The sequence below is a fragment of the Paramisgurnus dabryanus genome, chromosome 1 (genome assembly GCF_030506205.2).
Source record: "Paramisgurnus dabryanus chromosome 1, PD_genome_1.1, whole genome shotgun sequence".
NCBI classification, from domain to species: Eukaryota; Metazoa; Chordata; class Actinopteri; order Cypriniformes; family Cobitidae; genus Paramisgurnus; species Paramisgurnus dabryanus.
In genome coordinates this window covers 29,705,217-29,720,860 of record NC_133337.1, presented here as the reverse complement: position 1 = coordinate 29,720,860, position 15,644 = coordinate 29,705,217, and the positions used below count along the sequence as shown (strand labels likewise).

At 38.2% G+C, this 15,644-nt stretch overlaps 1 protein-coding gene across 9 annotated transcripts in view; it reads left to right on the top strand.

Moving 5' to 3' along the window:
- grip1 (glutamate receptor interacting protein 1) overlaps positions 1-15,644 on the top strand; it is a 342,888-nt gene that overhangs the window by 223,179 nt on the left and 104,065 nt on the right. For all 9 annotated transcript variants that reach the window (XM_065289844.2, XM_065289842.2, XM_065289839.2 and 6 more), the window contains exon 2: positions 10,162-10,242. In XM_065289844.2, the coding sequence (XP_065145916.1) occupies positions 10,162-10,242 (81 nt within the window). The remainder of the gene's footprint in view (positions 1-10,161; positions 10,243-15,644) is intronic.

The window sequence follows — 15,644 nt, the reverse complement described above, 5'->3', positions numbered from 1 at the left end:
CACATTGTTTTCGTGCTGTTCTAGTCCATATTAATGACAGATATAAACACAATTAAACTTAAGAAGCACATACATTATTAAATCTCTCTCTCTTAAGTTTATTAAGATAGATGAGGACTCATTTACTGCTGTACAGAGAGTGAATGAAAACGCAGTCTTCTGGCAACAGTGTGTTTTTACATATTTCATTGCTTTTTGTTAAATTGCTCTGTTTAAAACACACTTGGCATCACATTCATGATTTTATGGTAAAATGACACTCTTTCGCGTCAATCAACGAGCATTTAAACCATAAACAAAGCACTTTCACTTTAAATGTGCTTGAGCAGCGCAGCAGTGAAGCCGGCGTGGACTGGAGCCACTCGCGTTGCTACTACTCAACGGCGCCGTCTTTTTGGTTCTGACGAATCGACGCGCATATTTTGCGTTGACGTATTTTTTGCGTCGACGTCGTCGATTACGTCGACGCGTTGTCCCAGCCCTACTTATAGCGTACGTCTCCACAGACTGTAAACGAAGCTCTGGCGCACAAAACAAAAGAAAAATAAAAGAAGCTGGGGGGGAACAAATAACAGACAGCCGCATCGTACGTCAGCCGCGTCACTGACTTTATGCGGCGCCGCAGTCGGATGACATGAAAGTACCGTGAGAGCTCTTCAAGAAATCTTACGGAGTAGTTTAATTTCGACTCCCTCGCGGTACTTTGACGTCATCTCTCTGTCAGTTCTTGCAGCGCAGCATGAAGTCATAAGTTACACAGAGATCGTTGAATTCTTTATATAATTGGCTACATGTTTTGTCTATCAATATTTTCCATGAAGTCATTGGCTGATGGAGGAATGAGCGAGCGATTGGTTACATCTCTAAAGGACTTAACGTTTTCGACTGCGCTGTTTGGATTATCTATTATACTACCTCCCTATTTTAAATACAAACTTTGAAGGTGGGTTCATGTGTTTAACGGAACGTAAATACCGGAGTGTAATCTGATATACCCTTACATGTTACGATGTAAATCGTTTTCAGATTGTATATTATATTCTATTACCAGACGTTCATGCGAAATCTGATGTAAACAATAGACTATATATCTATATTTCACGGATTATACACATTTGTGGACAGAAATGGTCATTGGATAATTCACACATCTGAAACAGACTGGATTCGACTTGTGATCCCCACAAAGGTAAAGGTCCTGTTTATTTTTGCATGTTGTCACTCGGACTTCTTTCACAAAATACTAAATATGATGTTAGAACATCTGTATCTCAAAACGGCTTTACAGGGGGTATGGCTTAGCTAAATGAGATATAAATGAGCCCTATTTTCTCTCCAGGCAGGGAAAATGTTCCTTCTCAAATTTCTCAGCATTCTCTTTCTTGAATGTGTTACATTCAAATGGCCACAACTTCTCCAAATCTTATCAGATTGAAAAGTGGGTGGGTCCCCACATAACCCCCCCACCCCCCCACCCCCGAAAAATACATTTACTGCAATAGATGACATTTTCATGTTTCCTTTTAATTAGCCTGAACATTTGCGTTTATTAAATTAAAGACAGTAGCCTATTACGGTCGAAATTCTGGTAATAGCCCTTTAAATATTTTGCAAATAATGACAGATGTCATGTTTCATTTATCTTTCTCTGTGTCATTTTTTTTCTCTACTCTGCTGACAGTAGGCTACAATGTTTATTTTTTATTTTGAGGAAATAAAAGGTAAGAAAAACGAATGAAGGTAAACTGATACAACTTTTGTATACCTTTTTTATTTGTTATACCCAATTTCTCTTTCTCTCTCTTAGAGAAATATAAATGTGAGATTCGGGAAATGAGATCACTTTATTTTATGGTATCCGTCGGGAACATGCTGTCATAAGAGTTTGAGCATGTGTACTTCTAAAACACAATCGATTAAACAGAGGTATGACTTTATGAATTCTGCAAATGTACCTCGCAAATAATAACAATACGTGAGGACGTTCATGTCGCAAATGAAAAGTAATTGCAGGCTTCTGTAAAAAAAAAACTTGAAAATTATCCAGCGATCGTGGGACCATAATCAAAATAAACTATTTTCCAGCAGTAATAATATTTTAACAAGTAGCCTACACTTTTAACGTTTGAAAGGAACCACATTTAGTGCTGTGTTAATTATCATTAAAAGCAAAACGGGATCTCTGTGCCTCCGCGACAGACGCAATTCTTCTGGCATCTCTCCTCATCATCTCCTCCTGTTTTCTTCTGTGTCTTGAACTTGGGGCTCGAGTCCGACCTAAGGTTCGAGCTGCCTTTAAGAACACCAAGCTAAGTTCGTTTACCGTTAATTATTAAGACTAAATGGGCAGGCAAACTCGTGAAACAATGAAAGTAAAATAATCCGCTATAATATGGTTTTACACGTCTATAGAAAATATACTATAAATTAAGCAGTTATTAATTTCCCTAATGCATGGTTGTTTGACATTTACTTCTGTTTAAAACGTTATTCATTTGGCATAGGAGGTTTTTTAGCACTATGTTCGAACAGCAACTCAGCGTCCACTCACCCCTGCGAATTATGTTTAAAAGCTGAAACGGGTCCGCGGTGTAAAAAAAGCAAAGGTTAGGGATCCCTGCTCTAGTGGAATGGATTTGGACTAACAGCGCTTTGATAAGTGAACAGACAAATGCGCTAAATTAGAGAAAAAGTGGGTGGGTCCATTATCATTGGTCTTAAAAAGTGGGTGGGTCCTGTCCCACCCACGTATAATGGTTCCGACGCCCATGTGAATAACCCAAAATGCCCCAGATCTGACTTGTCACTACTTTCTGTGACTGGTCACAAATGTAACTCGGGTTCCTCCTTCAATGCAATTAGTTTATATTCTTCATCATCCATTGTGCCAAATTTGGATGTCAGTGACTTTTAAAGAATTTTCTGTAGCACAATTTTTTTTAACACTTGTTATTAGGATTTTGTAGTCCTGCGTATGCACAATAGTAATAATGATGCTTTCCGTTGTAAGCAGCACAAATTAGAGCTTTCATTAGGAGGCTGTTAATCTCCATTCAGACGGTGCTCTTTAGGGGCAATGGAGAGAAACCGCACATGTCGGATAGCTATAAATTGCTGGTAATCTGGACAACAACATAACACTCACATACGCAGAAGAGATTTTTGTTGTTTTATTTATAGACTTGCATGAGAGAAAGGTTTGTGTTTTGATGGCATACATTCACTTCTTTACTGCGCATGCACTCGTATGGTTCACGTTACTCATTATTTTTCTGTTTTTGTGTGTGATCTGTACAACAACAAGCGCTCATGTTTAATTTGGAGAGCATCTTGTCTTTGTGTTTTGGTATAACGTCTTCTTTATACTACCTCTCTCTCTCTTTCACTCTCTCGCTTGTGTCTCCCTTGTAACCCAGATTCAGGAAATGAGGCAAAATCGTTGAGACCCAGCAGCTATGAACACCTCACATTTCGCCAGCCCTGAAATTGATTTCCCTTTTTTCTTACAACGTTGACAATTTGCACCATAGACTGCTGAGAACAAAGAACGTCTTAAAATTCACAAGGGAAGCCAGATTGATAAAAGCGTTTTATTTCGCAGTGAAAACATTAAGCGGCATCTCTTCATTCGCGATGACGCGCTTTGAAAAGGTAGCAAAGCCTTGGGCAACCGTATGGAAAACAACCCACAAGCTGTTTTACACTTTGCGTAGCGGACGGCCTTGAAAATCTTCAAAACTTTATCATGCAGGAGCCTTCTGCGTACCATCGATGGATTATTCCTGTTTCTCTCCGCAAGAAAACAAATAAATCTGCGCCCACGTGCTCCCCATGTTGATTTTTTGAAATCGAAATTGCGCCAGGGGCGTTTGAATCAGATGATGTGAAATGATGATGTAAAGCTTACTTTTATTTAAGTAATCCCATCTCTTCACGCCTTTATATATCAGAACCAGTGACAAATTCGGGGAAATCTCCTTGATGTCCTGGATGTGCCAGTAATCCATTCACTGACCCTGTGTTGTTCAGAAGGTCGCCTGCTTTCTCTAAATGGCAGGAACATCTCAGATCTGATCAGGAGAAGCTTTTAGGGAAGCAGGTTTGGCCCAGATCTGCTCTTATTTAGGGTGTACTGTAATTTACCTCCATTGGCTTGCATTAAAACACATCTCGGATACAGGCTATATAATGTGCACCCAATTTTGGGGATGCTTTCTAGAACTATTTAATTCTGTGTGTAGGATCTCTTTGCATCTACAGTAACATTATAAAATGATGCTTTTTAACAGACTACAGATCTGTTAATTTTTAATGTATAGTGCAATGAAAAATATATTAGAGCAAATGTAAAAATCGTGCAGAATTTATAACGAAAGACGATAAAGCCCCAGCTAATAAATATTCATGAGATCAGGCTTTCTATAGTCATGTCACAACCACGCTTTGAATGGAGACTGCTGGCTCAGAGTGTGACGTCTATAGACCGGCTAGTTCACAGAAACTGGGGACTTATTGTACCGATCTGTGCATTTGAAATGAGCCTGTCTGCTCTGCTTCCTGTGGAGATGCAAGCAATTGTTGTCATACAAATACAGTAGAAATAGTGCAGTCAGGGCATTTTTTTTCTCAATTGGATTTTTTGTTTATGTAACTACACCCAATGGATTTTATTACAATACGTATGCTTGCATGCATGCTTGGTGAGGTTTATATTTAGTAAATCTGTTTATTATTCATATAAAGATATTGCACCACAGTTGGGTTGTAAATAAATCTATGCTGGGTTATATAAAACGCAAGGTTGTTTTAACCCATTGTTGGGTAAAATATAAATATTGCCTGGGTTCATTTATCCCACCAATTAGGTTTGTCCCTTTTTGACCCAACGCTGGGTTATAAATAACCCAGCATTTTTTAGAGTGAACACACAGATGTCTGATTGAAGAAACAGTTGTTGTGTTTACATCCGTAACAGTAGCTACGTTTACTCAATCAGATCGAAATGCCTTCAGTAAACTCTTTAATACACATGATTGAGGTCAATTGGATGCAAGTTTCAATTGTATTGAAAGGTGTGGTGCAGTCCGATCTTTGATTCGAAGTATGCATGAAGCACGTGAATCATAGTATTGTTCTCAACCTTGTGCATATGCGCATAAGCATTGTGCTCTAGTTCATGTTTTCATATTCATTTCAACCTCATATTTACAAATCACACAATTATCATCACAAAAGAATGAGCAAGGTGATGGCAACACGCATTATTAAGGTAATGGAGTCACGCCCTGTACATTCTACAGTTACATAAAGCAATAAAATAGCGTTGTGCCTTTCGAAAAGTTTGTTTTTATTTTTTATATCTGAAAACTTCTTTGGAGAACAACTTTCTCCAACTTGGACTTTGTACATTTATTCAGAGATAAAGCATTACTCGATGGGAGATGTTGTGTGCAGCATAGCGTTGCCAAATCCTCTGCTTTTTGACGGAGGTTATAGTATGTAAACCGCTTCCCCGAGTTTATTTATTTTTTTGCAATGAAAGGATTTCGATCATAAGTTGTTGGTATTTGTGCTGTGAATAATCATTGGGATGCTTTTGGGCTAGTTTTTTATTGTCTGTAGTGCTGATTTTGATATGCGAATCTGGCATCCCTGGCTGTGCGTTTGAGCAGACATTTGGTTGGAATTATAAAAAATTTGCATGTAAACGAACACTTTTATCAGGGTGCATATAAACTGTACTGTCGTTACTCCAATCGGATTAAATGACACCAATTGTCAGATTCACGATTTTACATTTCCTTTGGTGTGTAAGTAGGTATTAGTACATGTTAACGATATGCAAAAGGTACAAACCCCAAAGTAAACAATGACGCGAGTTATCATCTCCAACGTAGATCTCTTTTCTTAGACTATTACAAACACACGGACTGCAACAGTTTACTTCCTGGGATTGGTGATAATTCCTCCCGCTTCGGACTCACAGCCTGTAAGTTAACTCCTGTTAGCATTGCATTGTGACCGAATCTTTCAAACATGGTAAGGGGCGTCACATTTTCAGCTGACGTCAGAGGTATTCAGGCCAATCACATCAGAACATTTAAGTATACAAGTTGAGTCATAATAAATAAAGTAAAATGACACAGGGAATAAGTATTGAACATGCTTGAATAGCCCAGTCAATCACCTGAACTAAATACCATAGAAAATCTATGGAAAGAACTGAAGATCAAAGTTCATTAAAGAGGCCCAAGGAACCTTCAAGATTTAAAGAATCACTTTAATCACTCCTGAGCAATGCAGACGACTGGTCTCTCCATACAAAATGTATCCAGAAGCTGTAATCACCAACAAAGGCTTTTCTACAAAGTATTAAATAAAGTTTGTTTAATACTTTCTGTGTCATTTCACTTTTTTATTATGATTCAACTTGTATACTTAAATGTTCAGATTTCTTTGTATGAATTCAATATTTGGCTTGATAGCTACATCTGGTGAACATTTTGTATAAATAGTCTACTTAGAAATCCCCTTACTGAAAAAAATGCTGATGTGTCAAATACTTATTTTCCCTGCTGTATGTCCTATCATTGCTAAATTTCGCATAACATGACTACTTCAGCGTAGAGAGCAGTCATTCATTCAGTAATTTGGCGCTTTTTGACACAAGAATGCCTTTAGGAGTTCCTATTAGCCGAATAACTGACTGGGAGAGAAAATGATGTATTCGTCATCTCCTGTAGTCTTCAGACAAGTTCCTGTTCATTTGACCTTACCTCATTTCACGAGGGCTCCAGCTAAGAAATGATTTATTAATGAGGGTATTTTTAATACAGGCTGATTCTTGAGGTTGAGGATGAAAAGCAGAAATGTTGCTTCTATTGTTACTCTCATAAGTTCAGTGATTTGTATTTAAATCAATCTGATCGTGACTGATGATAAAAAGTCTAAATTACCCATCAGCCACTTGCTTTAATTCCTGGTGACACCAGAACTGTCAGTGTAGTGGATTATATATCGCTCTCATTATATTCCTCCCACTAGGCGGTGTAGGTTTGACAGGTTAACGTGGCCTTATTAACCCCCGTTGCTAGATGCCGTGTGTACACCAGGTTTAAAATAAATGTTATTCATAAACACAATATACGTCATAAAAATCATGTTACAGTGGATGTTTTGCCAGTTATTGTTATATTGGAGACCTCTTTGCCTCCCACTCTAGCTCTTAAAAGTCATGAAGATGGAAAGCGTACATTTGCTTATTGGAATAGAATTGATTTGTTTTATCATCACATGACCATGGGTGCAATTTTTAATTAACTTACAGTACATTTATTACAGGCTGAATCTCCCTGGAGCAACATAGATGGTTATTATGCATGACCTAATCTGCATCCAATTTCCATATGCATATTGCAGTCCGCTGAAACGCATACCACTACAGATCTAAAATAAAAAAGCACTGCTATGATACAGTCAATGATAAAGTTATTATATAATACAAATTACTGCATTTTTTACATCTGCTATATTGAAGTACAAAAGGAGTTTTTAATTCAGTTTATTACCTTGCCACTACAATGATTGCGTGCAAGATCAGCGATATTGTCTTTCCTTACATTTAAGCATTTTTCCAGATTTAGAAGGTGTCCAGCATCAGAATTTTTAAAAGCCCTTGAAGCCAATTTTTTTGCACTTTTAAGATTAATGTCTGAACTTACTATAACCATTATTTTTAGAGGAATTAAAAGATATTTCCTGTAAAATTATTTACATTTTTTAGATTTTTATTATCAAAAATTCTCATTACCGCATCATGATATTACATTAAATATATGCATTTACAAACTCATGTTTCGGTAATGAGAACTAAAAGGTTGTCTAGGTACTATGACAAACAAAATTTCAACTTTTATCTGCAGAGAAAAAATAAGAACTGCTTACCTGGTATTATTATTATTATTTTTTTGAAAATGTTAGTTCCTTGAGGGCTTAAACAATGATTGAAAATTGTTGCGGAGGATGAGAAAATTGGTCTTGGACACATTTATATTCCTTATTATTGTCTCTACATTTACCAATGATCACCAAATACCACATGTTTTTTTACTGTAAATGTTTATAGTATAACATGCACTGAAGCTTTTTATTTTTTAGATTTTTTATTTATAAATGGGTGATTCTCACGAAAACTTGGTTTTAAAAATGTCAAGCATGAAAATGTAAAAATTGCTTAAATTTACTTTTTTCCCACCAGACATTGAAAAACAAAGTCTGGAGTAAATGGGAACATTAATTTAAACACTTTTACTTATCATTTAACACTTTTTGTAACATAATTAAAAAAATTATTCCTAAAAAATCTCATTACCGCAACAGTCAGAAAACATCAACACTGACATATTTTCAAAATGACATGACAAACCTGAAAGAACATAATTTGGAGATTCTGCACATGCATTTAAAATCAAAGTATTATGCTTCTATTAATTAAATTAACATTTAATAAGCATCTGTTGCGGTAATGATAAACTTTATTAAAATTCTGTATGTGTGCTTAAACTGTTCTCAAAAAGTGTTGCGGAGGATGAGAACATAAGGCATGGACACATCATTTTCCTAATTTTTCTTCATTATTATTATACATGAATATTCAGTAAATATTTTTTCTGTCATCTAAAGTAGTCTAGCAAAACATCCATTTATTTTTTTTCTAAATATTTTTGTATTAATTTGATTAAATTACAACATAACGCATGTTCAAACACAGCCGGACACATTGCGGTAATGAGAATTTCAGCAGAAAATGAGATAAAATTGACAAATTATAAATTCTTATGTTGAAATCACACATTGTGCAAGGTAGAACACAGTATTGTGTTAATTTTGATGCTTTTTAATATTACTATATTACACATTTTATAGCTAAAATCATTAGTGCCGTGGTGTTTCAATGGTTTCGTGAGAATCACCCAAATATTTCCATGTCAAAGAACCCAAATCCAGTCATAGACACGTTGCGGTAATGAAAATGTTCCCCTTAAATGTGGAAAAAACAACAAAATTGGTTTGTATGACGTCATTTGAAATCATGTGCAAAATAGTACATGAAGAGATGTTTGTAACTGTATGCTTCTTATTTTGATAGCATTTACTTTTTTTATCAAAATGTTTCATGACACCTCATAAGTTTAATTTTGCAAAAATCCTTGATCTTGCGGCATGTGATATTTGCGGGATATTTATGCAATTTTATGCAATGAAATTCCGGGAACTTGCAAAAATTGCCGGAACTTGCAAAAGTTTTCAGCTTTTCAATAATGTTCATGTCAAATAATCACATCACTTCATAACTTTCCCATGGCAAGAGGGGACATGGCTGCACTTGTGTAATATAAATGCAACATTTTTCAACTTTCTGCTAAGATATATGTGATTTTTGCTACGAAAATGCGGGGATTATGAAATCATGCAAGCCCAGTATATTTTGCGCTCGGAAATTTGAAATTTATGCTGTGAAAGTGCGGTGTATTTAAAAAAATAAATATGCAGACTTTGGCTGATTATGCGTTAAATCATGCGATCGCATAATCACGTTTTTCTGGAGGGACTGATGTACTAATTTAAATTTTTCCAAAGGTTGTCCAATCACAGTGGAGGAGGGCGGGTGTCTCTATTCCCACAGTCAAAGTAAACAGTGCTCGATGTCTGCTGACCTGCTGTTTCATTATGATGGGACTCCCGCTGCCTCGCTCTGTGTTGCACAGCTTTGAATCCGAGTGTGCAGAAGGCCAAATCGAGCGACCACAGCTGGAGCTCTAATGCACTCACCGTATATCACAGATGGGAGGACGCTGCCCTCTGTAGTATTAGCTGTTGAGAGAGACTGTGTCTGTCTTATGCTTACATGTAGGTGCGAAAAGCTGACAGCTTCCACTTCGACGGTTTTTTATGTGTGTGTTACGGTTTTTTTGCGTTGAAAGCTTTTGCCACTTTTATAGCCATGCATACTTTACAGCTCTCAACATCAAAGTCTCTTTGAGTTCATCCAAGTGTGTCTCACATGAAAGCATAACAGGCTCTTGCTAATGACCGCAATTTGAGTTTGTGCTTTTTAGTTTGTGGTTGTCAAATGTCTTTTGGTTTTCTTGTGTTTTACAGATGAGGGGCCTTACACTAAACACTCCAATCCCTCCAGGCCACCAGATGGAGCTCTGGCAATTAGGAGACAGAGTATTCCAGGTACGAAGCAAAATGGCTGCCCCCAAAATTGAACCATTGGGCTGCGTCTGAAATCACATAAATGTACTGTGACAGTAGGTACTGAATTAGATAGTTGTTGTCATAACAAGAAGTTAGCCGTTAACTGGAATGACAATAAACTTGCGCATTTGAATAGAGCCACATTACCGCTTTTGGAATTTTTTTTATAAAACAGCGCATCTCCTTCTTCGTTGGATAAATCCCAGGGATAGTAAAGAGTTCATTGAATGAACAATTCGGGATCTTGCCGGAAGGTCATCCGGGTACTTTTCGCCTACTATGGAATACTATGAATTCGGACATACTACTCGCCTAGCCTACTGCTTTTCGCCTAATATAGTGTACTATATTGCTGTGACATCGACTTTACAGTAAACATTTTTGGTCAAAACAGTACGGTGATACAGATTTTAAGTGAGCTGTAGACATAGCCAAGCAAATTGGTAAGGACTGCAGTGTTTGTTTTTTAGCTTTTTTTAAAGGAATTGACATTTTCAGACAATCTTTTATCCTTCCTGCAACCACACACACAGGATTGTGAGATACTGAACACTATGAAGGATACAATTCGGGCTTCAAAAATCAAGCACAAGTCAGCTCAGTAGGCAGACTGTGACATTGAACGAGAATGAATTCGTGCCTTCATACCCTCCTACAGCACCTTAATATTTTTCGACTTACCTGTGTGTTATAAATTCTACATGCATAACATTCAAAGTCATACATAAAATATTACCGCTCATAATCTCTAGCATTCTGTTGTCTGATGCTTAGATTAAGAGATATTAAAAACATAACATAACATAAAGATATTAAAACAATTGTTTTTACCTGTCACTGCCCAAACATTTGCAAAGGAGGCTGTGTTTTATTACTATGTTATATAATATGATTTATTATGCTATGCGTACATAAATCTCTGGATATTTGTAGACATAACCTCACACACTGGCTGTTTCTATTGGATTCTGGAAGCCATTTAAAAGTGGCTGTTGTAATTGATGCAAGCTAAGCTTTCCACTGCTTTAAGCTCTGTTAAAGCCTTGGGTTTTAAAACAGGATTATCATGATGTAACTACATCATTTGCATTTACATTACTTGGCGTAATGACAAGTGTGTACTGAACATAAAGTGCACTAATCCAAATAAAAAACACTTTATATTTCAGGGACAATATTGCATAAATTAAATAATTTGTAAAAGACAATGCCAGTCAAAATTTTAAACGCAAAATGTAATTTCTATGCCACTTATCCTATATAGGCAGCTATGCCACTTCTCCTGTATAGGCAGCTATGCCATTCATCTTGTATAGGCAGCCATGCCACTTAACCTATATATACTGTTGGCAGCTATGCCACTTATCCTGTATAGGCAGCTGTGCCACTCATCTTGTATAGGCAGCTATGCCACTTAACCTATACTCCAGGCAGCTATGCCACTTATCCTAGATAGGCAGCTATGCCACTCATCTTGTATAGGCAGCTATGCCACTTAACCTATACTCCAGGCAGCTATGCCACTTATCCTAGATAGGCAGCTTTGCCACTCATCTTGTATAGGCAGCTATGCCACTTAACCTGTACATACTCCAGGCAGCTATGCCACTTATCCTAGATAGGCAGCTATGCCACTTATTTTGTATAGGCAGCTATGCCACTTAACCTATATATTCTGTTGGCAGCTATGCCACTTATCCTGTATAGGCAGCTGTGCCACTTATCATATACAGTATATACTGCAGGCAGCTATGCCACATCCTATATAGGCAGCTATGCCACTCATCTTGTATAGGCAGCTATGCCACTTAACCTATAAATACCCCAGGCAGCTATGCCACTTATCCTAGATAGGCAGCTACTGTATGCCACTCACCTTGTATAGGCAGCTATGCCACTTAACCTATATATACTCTAGGCAGCTATGCCACTTATCCTAGATAGGCAGCTATGCCATTCATCTTGTATAGGCAGCTATGCCACTTAACCTGTACACACTCCAGGCAGCTATGCCACTTATCCTAGATAGGCTGCTATGCCACTCATCTTGTATAGGCAGCTATGCCACTTATCCTAGATAGGCAGCTATGCCACTTATCTTGTATAGGCCGCTATCCCACTTAACCTATATATTCTGTTGGCAGCTATGCCACTTATCCTGTATAGGCAGCTGTGCCACTTATCATATATATACTCCAGGCAGCTATGCCATGTATCCTATATAGGCAGCTATGCCACTTAACCTATATATACTGTAGGCAGCTATGCCACTTATCCTGTATAGGCAGCTATGCCACTTAACCTATATATTCTGCAGGCAGCTATGCCACTTATCCTATATAAGCAGCTATGCCACTCATCTTGTATAGGCAGCTATGCCACTTAACCTATATATACTTCAGGCAGCTATGCCACTTATCCTAGATAGGCAGCTATGCCACTCATCTTGTATAGGCAGCTATCCCACTTAACCTATATATTCTGTTGGCAGCTATGCCACTTATCCTGTATAGGCAGCTGTGCCACTTATCATATATATACTCCAGGCAGCTATGCCGTGTATCCTATATAGGCAGCTATGCCACTTAACCTATATATACTGTAGGCAGCTATGCCACTTATCCTGTATAGGCAGCTATGCCACTTAACCTATATATTCTGCAGGCAGCTATGCCACTTATCCTATATAAGCAGCTATGCCACTCATCTTGTATAGGCAGCTATGCCACTTAACCTATATATACTTCAGGCAGCTATGCCACTTATCCTAGATAGGCAGCTATGCCACTCATCTTGTATAGGCAGCTATGCCACTTAACCTATTCTGCAGGCAGCTATGCCACTTATCCTAGATAGGCAGCTACTGTATGCCACTCATCTTGTATAGGCAGCTATGCCACTTAACCTATATATACTTCAGGCAGCTATGCCACTTATCCTATATAAGCAGCTATGCCACTCATATTGTATAGGCAGCTATGCCACTTAACCTATATATACTTCAGGCAGCTATGCCACTTATCCTAGATAGGCAGCTATGCCACTCATCTTGTATAGGCAGCTATGCCACTTAACCTATACTGTTGGCAGCTATGCCACTTATCCTGTATAGGCAGCTGTGCCACTTATCATATATATACTGCAGGCAACTATGCCACTTCTCCTATATAGGCAGCTATGCCACTTCTCTTGTATAGGCAGCTGTGCCACTTATCATATATATATACTACAGGCAGCTATGGCACTTATCCTATACAGGCAGCTATGCCACTCATCTTGTATTGGCTGCTATAACACTTCTGCTGTATGGGCAACATACCGCTCATCTTGTATAGGCAGCTATGCCACTTAACCTTTATATACTGTTGGCAGCTATGCCACTTCTCCTGTATAGGCAGCTATACCACTTATCCTACATATAGTGGCCTACATCCATGCTACGCAGCTATGCCACTTAACCTATATATACTGTTGGCAGCTATGCCACGTATCCTTTATAGGCTGCTATGCCACTTATACTGTGTATATACTGTAGCAGGCAGCTATGCCACTTATCTTATATAGGCAGTCATGCCACTTATCCTATGTAGCTTAAAAGTGGTAGTTTGAAGAAACCAAAGTAGGTAGAAACATAGAATACTCCTACGTTTGTTATTTATAGTATGACTATTATTCCTGTATGTGTACTGTCAGAAAAAAATATGGTCCCTAGCTGTCACTGGGGAATTATCTTTCAAAAGTTCCTAATATGTACCATTTAGGTACAGATATGTATACATTTTATACCAGTATGTACCTCTGAGGTACTAAAATGACCTCTTTAGGTGTAAATGTATACTTTTTGAAAGTGTACCACCCCAGTGCCATTTTTGACAATTTTTCTGACATTGTGGACAATATTAAAAATAGAAAGCAAGTAGGTGTGTCCAAACTTTTGTCTGTCCGTTTGCATACCGCGTGCAAGTTAAACCATCCAACTGGTGCACTAGTTATGCGATGTGGTGATGAATAAATCACAGTCCTCTTTTAATAGTAAAGTTTCTCTACATCATTCCCGAATTCATGACTCACTACGGAAACCCCTTGTGCTCCTCTTTGTTAGCATAGATCCTTTTTGAAGCAGCTCTCATTTCTATGTTAGATGTAAAAGAGGTCTCATAGGATGTTGAAATAAATTCCCTGTATAATCTTTCAGTTCAGAGAGCTAAGCACATCAAACCCATCTTTAGAAGCAGTTAGCGTAGCATGACGGCTTTTGGGGGCCCGGTGCCCACGTTCAGATGTAGCTGCAATGCCGTAGGCACAGGGCTCTTTAGACTGGAGTATTAAACCATCTATCTGAAGACAGATTAGACGCAGGCTGCGACGCTCCAGCCGAGCTCAATGTGATGGTTTTGCGAGCGTGCACATCAGCGATAGTGACACATCTCAATGCTCCCTCACGAAATCGGTTTCCGCCAAGAGTGGGATTAAAGGGGGACTGTCACAAAATACTTAACATACATCAAACATAGAATGAGACAAAGGGGATTTGAACGAACATCGTAAGGGGCCGTAGGTAAAACACAAAGATGAGGGAGGCTACAAAATATAATATGTTGGATTCGTTTCATTGGCTGCTTCATAACTCAAGGCCTGAGCATTAGGAAATAAAAGTGATGTCAAAATATTTAAAACAGGTGAAACAGTACCGTGTTATACAGTAATATCGCCTATTAATATTGTTTGTAGTTCACCCTGAAACGGACTGTGCACCCTAAAAATGAAAATGTTTTCGTCATGTTGTCTCAAAAATGGTATGATTGTTGTAAATTATATGTATTTCCCGTATGACAGGGGTTTTCAAACTTTTAGTAATCCGAACCCCGTCTACCTAAATTATTTATTTAATAGTACCCCCTGAAATTTTCTGATATATTGGTCCTCTCCCAAATGGCGCACACACTTCATGTGGACTTTCGGTCTCATGGCATTAAAATGTGCATGCTCCTTAAGTTTACGAGTCAGTGTGGTGTCCCATCTGTCATTTTTACGCTCCGAAGTGTGCTCAATAGCGCCCCCTTTGCAACCTTGATGCGGTCATTGGCGAAGCCTGCACTGCTGCAGGCTCGACACACTTTACCAACCCAGAAGTCCTTGCGAAAGAGCAATCAGATGACTGATGGGAGGAGTCATGCCACTTCTCTTCCTTTTTAAGACGTGAGGCTTGAGTCTGCCCCAAAATACGACTCCGGTGGGCCCGCGTGGACTTGCGTCAAGGGTGCCTATGGTCTTCATTAAATGATGTCATCAAAGTGTGGACTTTGACGACGAAAGTCCATTTGAGACAGAGCCATTGTAGTATTGTGTAATGGTCACGTGACTTTGGTTTGATCATATGA